This window comes from Chiloscyllium plagiosum, chromosome 8 (assembly GCF_004010195.1).
Source record: "Chiloscyllium plagiosum isolate BGI_BamShark_2017 chromosome 8, ASM401019v2, whole genome shotgun sequence".
NCBI classification, from domain to species: Eukaryota; Metazoa; Chordata; class Chondrichthyes; order Orectolobiformes; family Hemiscylliidae; genus Chiloscyllium; species Chiloscyllium plagiosum.
This window is the reverse complement of record NC_057717.1, coordinates 82,480,841-82,492,709: the sequence shown is the minus strand read 5'-3', so window position 1 is coordinate 82,492,709 and position 11,869 is coordinate 82,480,841. Positions and strand designations below refer to the sequence as shown.

The 11,869-nt window shown below is 45.5% G+C and overlaps 1 protein-coding gene across 1 annotated transcript in view; it reads left to right on the top strand.

The window, feature by feature from the left end:
* The window catches only part of LOC122552148 (transmembrane ascorbate-dependent reductase CYB561), a 29,683-nt gene that overhangs the window by 10,987 nt on the left and 6,827 nt on the right, over positions 1-11,869 (top strand). Inside the window, exons 2-5 of the mRNA XM_043694650.1 lie at positions 2,713-2,951; positions 7,592-7,690; positions 8,338-8,441; positions 8,814-8,971. Coding sequence (XP_043550585.1) covers positions 2,744-2,951; positions 7,592-7,690; positions 8,338-8,441; positions 8,814-8,971 — 569 coding nt within the window. The 5' untranslated portion in view covers positions 2,713-2,743. The remainder of the gene's footprint in view (positions 1-2,712; positions 2,952-7,591; positions 7,691-8,337; positions 8,442-8,813; positions 8,972-11,869) is intronic.

The window sequence follows — 11,869 nt, the reverse complement described above, 5'->3', positions numbered from 1 at the left end:
GGTGGAAGGTATGGGGGGATGTCAGGGGTAGGTTTTTTACCCAGAGAGTGGTGGGGGCATGGAATGCGCTGCCTGTGGGAGTGGCAGAGTCAGAATCATTGGTGACCTTTAAGCGGCAATTGGATAGGTACATGGATGGGTGCTTAAGCTAGGACAGATGTTCGGCACAACATCGTGGGCCGAAGGGCCTGTTCTGTGCTGTATTGTTCTTGTTCTATTAAAAGGGGTCACAGGTTCAAGGGGAGAGGGGTCAGGTTAAGGGAGATGTGCCGGGGGAAGTTTTTCGTGCAGAGAGTGGTAGGAGCCTGGAACACAGTGCCAGAAGAGGTGGTGGAAGCCGGCACAATCACAACGTTTTAGAGGCATCTGGATGGTTACAGGAATAGGGAAGGAATAGAGGGATAGAAGGTTTGTTTTTGGTTGGGTTAGGGCACAATGATCGGCACAGGCTTGGAGGGCCTGTGTTGCAGTTCCCTTTTGTTCTTTTGTGTTTAATGTTTCGGGTCAAGTGACCCCAGCAGCTGTTGTTTATTTCAATTTCCAAACGTAATTTGATAAGATGCCTTATAAAAAGGTAACTAGGCAAAGAAGGTGAATGGTGTGAGGGTGATATAATTAGCTTTACTGGAGAATGATTAACTAACAGGAAAGGTATTTGGGACTGATGTGACACTCTCAGATTGATAAACTGCACAGAAATCAGTACTGAGACCTTAACTGTTTAAAATCCACAACAATGTTTTGTGTGAAGGGAGCAGTGACATTGTAGCCAGACATACTGACAATGTGAAGTTAAGTAGAAAACCAAGTTGTGGGGAGGATACAAAGGAAATTAAATTGGTGATGTGTGTGGGCATACATTTGGTACACGGAATTTTGCCGATAGAAAATAATGCAAGAATATTTGGCAGGAAGGACAGGAAACCAGTATTATTTAAGCAGAAAGAGCAGAATGTTGTGGTTCATAAATCACAAAATGTCATCACACAAATACAGCAAGAAACCAAGAAGGCAAATAGAATGCGGATTTTTCTTGCAAAAGGTATGGAGTTAAAAGCAGAATATTGGTGAGGTCACATGTGGAATACCGTGATTGGATTTAATCTCCTTACTTCGGAAGGGATAGGATTGCATTGAAAGCAATTCAGAGAAGGATCGTTTGACTGGTTTCTGGAGTTTAAAAATGTGTTGCTGAAAAAGCGCAGCAGGTCAGGCAGCATCAAAGGAGAAGGAGAATCGATGTTTCGGGCATAAGCCCTTCTTCTGGAGTAACAGATTATTTTATGAGGCAAGGTGGAGTAGGTCGGGCCTGTACGCAGTGGTGGGGTGATCTTTCTGAAACATAACAGATCCTGAGGGGACTTGACAGGGTGAATGCTGAGAGGACATTTTCTTTTGTGGGGAAATCTGAAACCGCAGGACACAGTTTTGAAATAATGGGCCTCCCACTTAAGACAGAGAGGGTTAATCATCTTGGGAATTCTCCTTGCCTGAGAGCAGTGCAGAGCAGTGGAGGCTGACTCTTTAAATACATTCAATGCTGCCTTAGACAACTTTATTTTTTGTTTAACAATGGAGTCAGGAGTTATGGGATGCATGCAGGTAAGCTCACAACCAGACCAACCAGTTCTGAAAAAAAGGTCATACCAGACTCAAAAGTTTAACTCTTTCTCTCTCCACAGGTGCTGCCAGATCTGCTGAGTTTCTCCAGCATTCTCTCTTTTTGTTTCAGTCATGATCTTATTATTCAGTAGGCTAGGTTTGGGGGGCTAACTGCAGCTCAGATTTCTCATTTCCCTTCATTTTGAATTGCCCTTGGGGATGTTGGTGATGTGCAGTTGATATTCATGTGGTGTTGGTAGACTCAGTGCTGTTTGCAGGAGAATGTTCCCATAGCAACAGTGAAGGGATGGTGATATAATTCTGAGTCAGGATGGTAAATGGCTTTTTTGCTGTTCATATATGGGATGAGGGCATCGCTGTCTAGACCAGCATTTATAGCCCAGAGGGTAATTACAGGTCAACCAATTGCTGTGAGCCTGCAGTCACAGGCCGGACCAGGTAAGGATGGCAGCTTCCTTCTCTAAAGGACATTGGTGAACCAAATGGGTTTTTCCAACAATGGACTCATGGTCATCAGTCGACTCTTAATTCCAGGTTTATGTTTTTAATTAAATTCCACCATGTGCTGTGGTGGGATTTGAACCCTGGTCCCTAGAACATTATATGGGTCTCAGGATTATCAGTCCAGTGATAATGCCACTAGGCCATCACTTGGAGGGAAGCTTGCATGTGGTGGTGTTCCCATGTACCTGCTGTCCTTGGCGATGGAAGTGGTCCTGGGTTTGGAAGGTGCGGTCAAAGGAGCCTTGGTGAGTTGCTGCAGCGCAGCTGATAGATGGTATACAATACTGGCTCTACATTGGTAATGAAGAAAGAATGAATGCTGAAGGTGATGGATGGGATGCCAATCACGTGAGTACTTTAGTGTGAATGGTCAAGTGGAGAGTAGTCCGTTGCAGTATGGCTTGTACTCAGTATCTACCCTCAATAGCAAGTCATGGCAAACACTTCCTTTATTGGGTCACATGATGTTCTTAAGCTTGGGGCACTGGCAATAAGGCGTCAGGCTGTGCTCCCTGTACACATTACAGAAACCCTTCAGCTATTCTAGAAATGCTTCTTAAAGAACTGATCTTCTTCCCTTGACAGGTCCCTGTGGACTGAGGAAACCTAACTTGCAATGGAAAGCAACCCCTTGGAAGAGCACAGGCCTGGCCTACTGCCATGGTTTATTGCAGCAACTCAGATCCTTGGCCTAGCTGCTGTGGTCATGACTGGTGTGTGGATGGGTCACTACGAAGGGGGGTTTGCGTGGGATGGAGGTGCGCTCCAGTTCAATGTGCACCCTCTCTGTATGGTGGTTGGAATGATCTTCCTCTATGGAGACTGTGAGTACTGGAGAAACTCTCCATTGGATTCTTCAGTTTGAAAAATTACACTTTGTTAAATAGACGATTGTGTCGCAAGTGAAAAAATGCCCCACCCTCGCCCAAGTGCTGGTGAGAGGTGTTTGTGTATATACCAGAGTCTGCATCACAATTTATTGATTAAATATGAATAATATAGCAAGAAATCAATTTCCAGTCTTTCTATTTTGCCTTCATAAAACCCCTACAGTGTGGAAACAGGCCCTTTGACCTAACAAGTCCGCCCCACCCTCCGAAGAGTAATCTACCCAGACCCATTCTCCAAAGTTTACCCCTGACTAATGCACCTAACCTACACATCTCTGAACGCTATGGACAATTTTAGCCTGGCCAGTTCATCTAACCTGCACATCTTTGGACTGTGGGAGGAAGCCCACACAGACAGGGGGAGAATGTACAAACTCCACACAGACAGTCGCCCAAGGCTGGAATCAAACCCGGGTCCCTGGCGCAGTGAGGCAGCAGTGCTAACCACTGAGCCACCGTGCCCCACCATTCCCTAATCCCCATTAAAGCTGTGTTAGTACACCATGGAGGTACATTGAGAATACAGAATAATGACAGGCTGGAGCCATTAAACGTTGGGATCAGAGAAACAAGCAGAGACCTTGGAAGATTTTGATTCTGATACCATCTAGATGCTAGGCTCTGGAATTACCCCCCCCCCCCCCCCCAGATGTCTGTATGTGCCTCTCCATCCCCCTTTAACATACCCCTTCAAAACCTAAAGCTTTGACTATGGTCACCTGTCCTAATGTTACTTTGTGAATGCAATGTAAGAATGCACCTTGGAATGTTTCGATAGCTTAAATATACCATAGAAATACAAGCTATAAACCAGCAAATTTGAGAATTACAAACCTCGCAGCATCTGCTACACTCTGTTAATAAAACTGGGGGAGAACGTCCTTAAGTAACCCTGAGCAGTACGTGAAGCTGATCATTCATAGACGAAAACCATTTGGTCAAATAATAGCTAGGGTCATTGCCATTACTCTAATTTGAACAGACATGCATCCAGTCTCTGCAAACAGGCCCAGGAATATGCCTGAGCAGTGTCTAGTGGCTGTCACATGAAGGATTCATTTACCTATCCCAGAGCTGACAATTTGCTGAAGACTGGTGCTTTTAATGAAATTTCCAGGTACAATGAGAATGGCAAATGTGCTCCTAAACAGATAAGCTGCTGACTGCAAATCAAACAGAGATCTTTGGCATAGAAAATCAGATCAGTTTGTGGCCTTGGGCTTGATGAATTCAATTTCAAACTCTTTGACTGTGGAAGGAGAAAATTATCTAGCTGTGCAGTTAACGTAATTGTGCTTACTCAATTACACCCTCAGGTTAATTTAAATCAAATCATCCCTGACTCGTTCCACTTCCTTGATGGTTATTGACCAGTTGACTGTGAGGGGCCCTATTTAATTTCTATAATCCATTCTGTGGTGTCCAGCATGAGTTGAAGTCAAACACCAGGCTACATCCAAACATAGTAATACCCAAGTCAACAACAAAACCTTACTCTGAAACTGCAGGTCTCATAATCTGATAATTTCTCCAGCAGAGGAAGCTCACCAGGGCTGGAGAGTTTCGATGGGCTGGGATTGTTTTCTTTAGAATAGAGAAGGTGAGTAGGGTCCTGATTGAGGTCTACTAAATTATGAGTCACATAGACATGATATGCATATACTTTTCCCCTTGGTAGACAGATCAGTAATCAGAAGGTATAGATTTAAGTTAAGCGGCACAAGGTTTAGAGCAGATTTAAGGTAGAATTATTTCACTCAGCGGGTGGTGTATATCTGGAAGGGTGGTAGAGGCAGCAAACATTAGTTTGTTTAAGAGCTATTTAGATGATTACTTGAAATGCCACAGCATACCAGGTTATGGGTCAAGTCCTGGAAAATGGGTTTGGACAGGATAGGTATTTGGTGGCTGTCTCAGACACAGTGGGCCAAAGGCCCAAGTTTCTGCTGTACAATTCTACCACCAAGCCTACTTCCTCATCAGTTTACCACAGCCAGCTGCCTCACAGCATGGCTCCACATATACAGGCAAAACGCAGTGTGACACAACAGACCATCACAAGCCCTGGTTCCTGGGATTGTCTCACCAGGAGCCTCAGACATTTACCCTTGACCCCTGCCAGAAAAGCCAAGGACCAGGAGGAAACTCTCTCCTTCTACATTGAAGGTCAGTGCCATATTAAAACACGGGAATACAGAGCAAATCAGGAAAAGCAGAGGCTCATGAAGACTCAGCCTTGCCCTAAGTGTAAGAGTCTGGAAGCCAGGCTCTAGTTTTATCAAGTCATGGGCAGACTCCATCTGGGATACACATCGCTCAGGACACCAAAGCCTTGATATTGGAGGGGTGTAGCATAGAATAATAAAATGAGAACATGGGGCAATGGAAAGTAATTAGAGGTCATTAATAATCACTAACGATCTAATTGAATGGCACAGAAACTAAAGCTGTGCTGTCATCTCCTCCTGTTCCTGTTTCTTGATCTACGCACACAAAATGGGTACCCAAGGTTTAAAAGAAATGTTCATAGGGTGTGATTGTCACAGACGAGACCAACAGTTATTGCTTATCCCTTATCGCCACCTCTTTGAACTCTGCAGCCCATGTGGTGCAGGGACACCCACAATGCTGTTCGGCTCCAAGTTCCAGGATTTTGGTCAATTGACAGTGAAGGATTGGTATTATTCTTCTAAATTAGGATGGTGAATGACTTAGAGGGGTATTTACAGGTGGTGGTGTTCCTATGTATCTGCTGGCCTTGTCATTTTATGGGTTAGAGTTCCTGAGCTTGGAAGGTGCTGTCTAAGGAGCCTTGGTGAGTTGCTACAGTGCATCTTGTAGATAGTACACACTGCTGCTACTCAGCGTCAGTGGTGAAGGGAGTGGGTGCTTGTGGATGTGGTGCCAATTATGCGGGCTGCTTTGTCCTGGATGGTGTCGAGCTTCTTGAGTGTTGTTAGAGCTGTCCCCATCCAGGGCACATGGGGAGGATTCCATCAGACTCCTGATTTGTACCTTGTAGATGGTGGAAAGGCTTTGGGGAGTCAAGAGGTGAGTTACTCGCCGCAGTATTCCTAGCCTCTGACTTGCTCTTGTAGTCGCTGTGTTTATTTAGCTAGTCCAGTTCAGTTTCTGGTTAATGGAAATTCCCAGTTGCGGAAAAAATAGAGATTTCCCGGGAACGAAACAATGTTTGGGAAGCATCAGCAAATTGGCAGCCTAATTGGTGCAGACATGATGGGTGAATGGCCTTGTCTTGCACCATAACATTCTGTGAGTCTCATTCTCCTTTTGGGGTCTAGATGGTCATCATTTCTGTCAGCACAAATGCCTCTTTGAACATTCCTCTTGACCAGATATAAAGAAAGTTAAAATGTTGTGCGATGGGGTGGGAGGAGATGACCGTTTGGCGGATGGTTCTGTTTTCAGGTTGGTGTAGGATGTCAGTATGTCACTGGGTTGGATGTGGTGTCCAGCCAATAGCTGGAGCATAGGCAGAAAATCGTGAGATGAATCCTCCAGGAATGGACTCAATCCCAGTTGACACCACGATTGCAAGGCAGGATGGGGTGGGTGTGTTTGAAATTGAAGGAAAAGGAGACGGATTGGGAGGTAAGAAGGACTGTATATCTAAAGTTACAGAGAAAAATTCTACACCAGAATGTTCCCCAATCCCACCTCCATTATAATACAGGAGGGATGCTGGAATTGACCAGAATCATAGAATTATACAGCACAGACACAGGCCCTTTGCTCCATCTCATCTATGCAGACCGGGTTTCCTAAACTGAACACTTCCCATTTGTCCATATTTAGTCTATATCCATCTAAACCTTACCTCTCCATGTACCTGTCCAGAGGCTGCTCCTGCTGAAAGGGTTAAATGCCAGATATAAAAATGCAGACTGACGGAATGCTGTGGTATATGTCTGTAGCACAGTTAAGTTCTCCCAGAACACTGTTAATGTGCTTGCCCTATTTGCACACCTCATTCTCACACCTCTTCACCACCCATTCTCTAGTTTCATCATGTCTCAGGCAATCTCCCAGAGCCTACGTTACAATAATAGCTTTCTCTATGTCCAAAGATATGCAGCTCAGTGGCTTGGCTAAATTGCCCGCAGTGTTCAGGGATGTGTAGTCCAGGTTGGTTAGCCATGGGAAATGTAGAGTTACAGAGATAGGCTAGTGGATTGGGTCTGGGTGTCATGCTCTTCAGTGAGTTGGTGTGGACTTGATGGGCCGAATGGCCTGCTGTCGGGATCTATGATTCCATGATATCTGGACGTTGAGTGGAATAAAGGAGGCTATAATCAGAGCTGCTGATTATCTGGTGTTGCTTCACCTGATCAGCCTGTATGTTCAAGTGTGTTTTTCAATTTTCAAAAGTGACGTTTTAAGGGACTCAGACTCTCCCTTGCTAACACTGTAATCTCTTGGTAATCTAATGTCTTCATAACTAAATCCTGTGCTTTACTCAGAATCTCCTTCTCTAAGAGACTGAGATGAACATCACCAAAGACGTATCCTCACTTCCTGACGGTTACTGATAACTAAATGTATTTCTCCTGCAGCAATCCTGGTGTACCGAGTGTTCAAACATGAGAACAAAACTACCGTGAAGATCCTACACACAGCCATCCACCTGATTGGATTGATAGCCACCATTGTTGGTAGGCCTGATGTGGGTTCAGTGGGAATGGCAGTGTCATCTTGTGAGGGGGGTGTCTGAATGGGAGTAGGATGACAAGGAGTCAAACAAAATGAAAATTGGGAGAGATGTGAGACACGAGCAAGAGAGAGTGTGTGTGAGAGAGAGTGCAAGAGCCAGAAAGAGAGAGAGCGAGAGAGTTGGATGAGGGGGATAGAGACTGGTGCAGCACAGTGGCTCAGTGGTTAGCACTGCTGCCTCACAGCACCAGGAACCTGGGTTCGATTTCAATCTTGGGCAACTGTCTGTTTGGAGTTTGTATGTTCTCCCTGTGTCTGTATGGGTTTCCTCCCACAGTCACAAAGATGTGCAGATGAATTAGCCATGGTGTGCAGGCAGGGTGGGTTAGCCATGGGGAATGCAAGGTTTTAGGGATGGGGTGGGATGCTGTTCGGGGAGTCAGCATGGATGTGCTGGGTTGAATGACCCAGACAAACATTGGTTGTTTACTGGAATCAGCATGTGATGACCAACAACATGAGGGTGGTGGTGACATTGTGAGAGAGTTGCACCTCCCTCGGACTTTGTGCATGATCGGGGCTGGGAATGAGCAACCGTCTGAGGTTAAAATGTGTGGATTCTGATTGTGCAATTTTTTCCAACTCCTAGGTTTGGTTGCGGTGTTTCAGTTCCACTCAGCACAGAATATACCCAACATGTACAGTCTACACAGCTGGTGCGGCCTCATAACTGTCATTCTCTTCTGCACACAGGTTAGTGCCCGTCACTGTGTCACTCCAGGAAGGGTCACCCAGGACCAGTGCCAATTTACCCAGAACTCTCCCTCCCTGTCCCTTAAACTAACGAGGGAAAGGTGGATTATTTGGAAAAATGCAGACTATGTTAAATTGTTTGGAAATGGCATCGAAAGGGGTGAAGCTGAAATATGAAGGAATTGGGTGGATGAGATGGGTTTGGGCTTCAGGGAGTGGGGATGATAAAATCTCCCATGGTCCTGTAGATCTGGTTGGAGCGACTTGTACCCACTCCCTGGTTGACCTGCTTTTTCAATATCATTACCTGTCACGTGCTGTGTCAGTGTTGAAGGTTAAAGTGTGTGTTTTGTTTTGGCTCTCCCTTCACAGTGGGTGCTGGGACTGGTGTTCTTCCTGTTTCCTGGTGTGGCCTACTCTCTCCGAGCCTCATACCGGCCTCTACATGTCTTCTTTGGCCTTGCACTCTTTGTTCTGGCTATCGGGACTTGCCTGCTCGGGATCACTGAGAAACTGCTCTTCTCCATCAGGTGAGGATCACTGGGACACTTCAGGGAGGAGAGGACATTTGTGAAGTCCTCAAACAAGATGTGGGGCTTACCTTGCGGATGCAGTGGCCCAGTGCTACGGAAAGTCACATGGTGGATCCCTAGCTTGTGCCAAGCTGCTGAGCTCAGTGCCACAGTTGGCGTCTGTACCATAGAGTCTGGGCAAAATGGGTGAGGGCCAGTAGGATGAGCCTGGATTGCTGGATTCTCAGTGGCATCTTGCTGCAGAGCTTGTGCAGATAGATGTTGGATGAGACCTCCATGAGATTAACTCCTCTCCAGTCTCGGCTCAGATCTCTCCAAATGGTCCTCTGCCATATGCTGGCCAATTGGTCATTGCCAATTAGACCATGGAACAAGAGCCCCTTGCAGTTGTGTCACGTTGGATTTGTGACCCAAACCCCTTTACCCTGGACACATTCCAATAACAAATGCCAATCAATTGGAGATCTCACATTAATAATGGATGGAGCATCTATTGGCATTTGCAGAAGGGAATTCTGCACTTTTGTCATCTTCAATGTTTCCCAATTTCCCTACAATCATGATTTGGAGATGCCGGTGTTGGACTGGGGTGTACAAAGTTAAGAATCACACAACACCCGGTTATCGTCCAACAGGTTTAATTGGACACTCACCTGATGAAGAAGTGTCGCTCCGAAAGCTAGTGCTTCCAATTAAACCTGTTGGACTATAACCTGGTGTTGTGTGATTCTTAACTCCCTACAATCAGGTCTGGTTGATTATGATGTGATTAGACAAGATTTGGGATGCATAGGATGGGGAAGGAAACTGCAGGGGATGGACACACTTGAAATGTGGAGCTTATTCAAGGAACAGCTACTGTGTGTCCTTGATAAGTGTGTACCGGTCAGACAGGGAGGAAGTGGTCAAGTGAGGGAACCGTGGTTTATGAAAGAAGTTGAATCTCTTGTCAAGAGGAAGAAGGCGGCTTATGTTAGGATGAGATGTGAAGGCTCAGTTAGGGCGTTTGAGAGTTACAAGTTAGCCAGGAAAGACCTAAAGAAAGAGCTAACAAGGGCCAGAAGGGGACATGAGAAGTCGATGGCAGATAGGATCAAGGAAAACCTTAAAGCTTTCTGTAGGTATATCAGGAATAAAAGAATGTCTAGAGTAAGGACAGTCGTGGGAAGTTGTGCATGGAGTTCCGAAGAGATAGGAGAGGCGCTAAATGAATATTTTTTGTCAGTTTTCACACAGGGAAAAGACAATGTTGTTGAGGAGAATACAGTACTGAGATACAGGTTACTAGACTAGATGTGATTGAGGTTCATAAGGAGGAGGTGTTAGCAATTCTGAAAAGTGTGAAAATAGAAAAGTCGCCTGGGCCAGATGGGATTTATCCTAGGATTCTCTGGGAAGCTATGGAGGAGATTGCAGATGCTTTGGCTTTGATCTTTATGTCATAATTGTCTACAGGAATAGTGTCAGAAGACTGGAAGATAGCAAATGTTGTTCCCTTGTTCAAGAAGGGGAGTAGAGACAACCCTGGGAATTATAGACCAGTGAGCCTTACTTCGGTTGTGTGTAAAGTGTTGGAAAAGGTTATAAGAGATAGGATTTATAATCATCGAGAAAGGAATAATTTGATTAGGGATCGTCAACACGGTTTTGTGAAGGGTAGGTCGTGCCTCACAAACCTTATTGAGTTCTTCGAAAAGGTGACCAAACAGGTAGATGGGGGTAAAGCAGTTGATGTGGTGTATATGGATTTCAGTAAGGCGTTTGATAAGGTTCCCCACAGTAGCTATTGCAGAAAATATGGAGGCATGGGATTGAGAGTGATTTAACGGTTTGGATCAGAAATTGGCTAGCTGTAAGAAGACAGAGGGTGGTGGTTGATGGGATATGTTCATCCTGGAGTTCAGTTTGTAGTGGCCAAAAGAGAAAATGCTGGAAAATCTCAGCAGGTCTGGCAGCATCTGTAAGGAGAGGAAAGGGCTGACGTTTCAAGTCTAACTGACCCTTTGTCAAAGCTAAAAAAAGGGAGAAATAGGGAGGTATTTATACTGGGTTGAGAGAAGGTGAGTCATGGTTCCAGAAGCCAAGGTAGCAATAACGAGGTGATAATGACAGTGCAGAGAGAGATTATAGGGAGATTAGGGGCTGTGAATGACCAAGGCTGAAGCCAGGGCTATGTGACAAAATATGTGGGGGATGGGGGGGGGGTGAAGCAGAGGCAAAATGGAAAACAGGGAAGAAGGGTAGTAAAGGCGGAAGAGGAGAGGAAAAAGGTAATGAGAGAGTGAGGAGTGAGAGAAAGAGGGACAATCAACAGATAAGAGGAACAGAACAGTGGAAAAAAATATATTAAAAAAAGGGAAATAAAATCAATGAAATAAAATTACGGAGCAGAATGAAAACAGAGGGGTCAAGATGGGATAATCATCTGAAGTTGTTGAATTCAATGTTGAGACCGGCAGGCTGTAACGTGGCTAGTCGGAAGATGAGATGCTGTTCCTCCAGTTTGCGTTGAGCTTCACTAGAACATTGCAGCAGGCCCAGGACAGACATGTGGGCATGGGGGCAGGATTGGGTGAAGTGGCAAGCCACAGGGAGGTCCGGGACCTGATTGCGTACAGACCGAAGATGCTCAGCAAAGCGATCAACCAGTCGGCGTTTTGCCTCTCCGATATAGAGGAGACCACATTGGGAGCAACGAATGCAGTAGACCAAATGGAAAGAGGTACAAGTGAAACGCTGCTTAATCTGAAATGAGTGTTTGGGGCCTTGGATGGTGAGCATGGAAGAGGTAAAGGGGCAGGTGTTGCACCTTCTGTGATTGCATGGGAAGGTGCCGTGTGTGATGGGAGAGGTATTCGGTGTGATGGGAAGGTGCCGTGTGTGATGGGAAGGTGC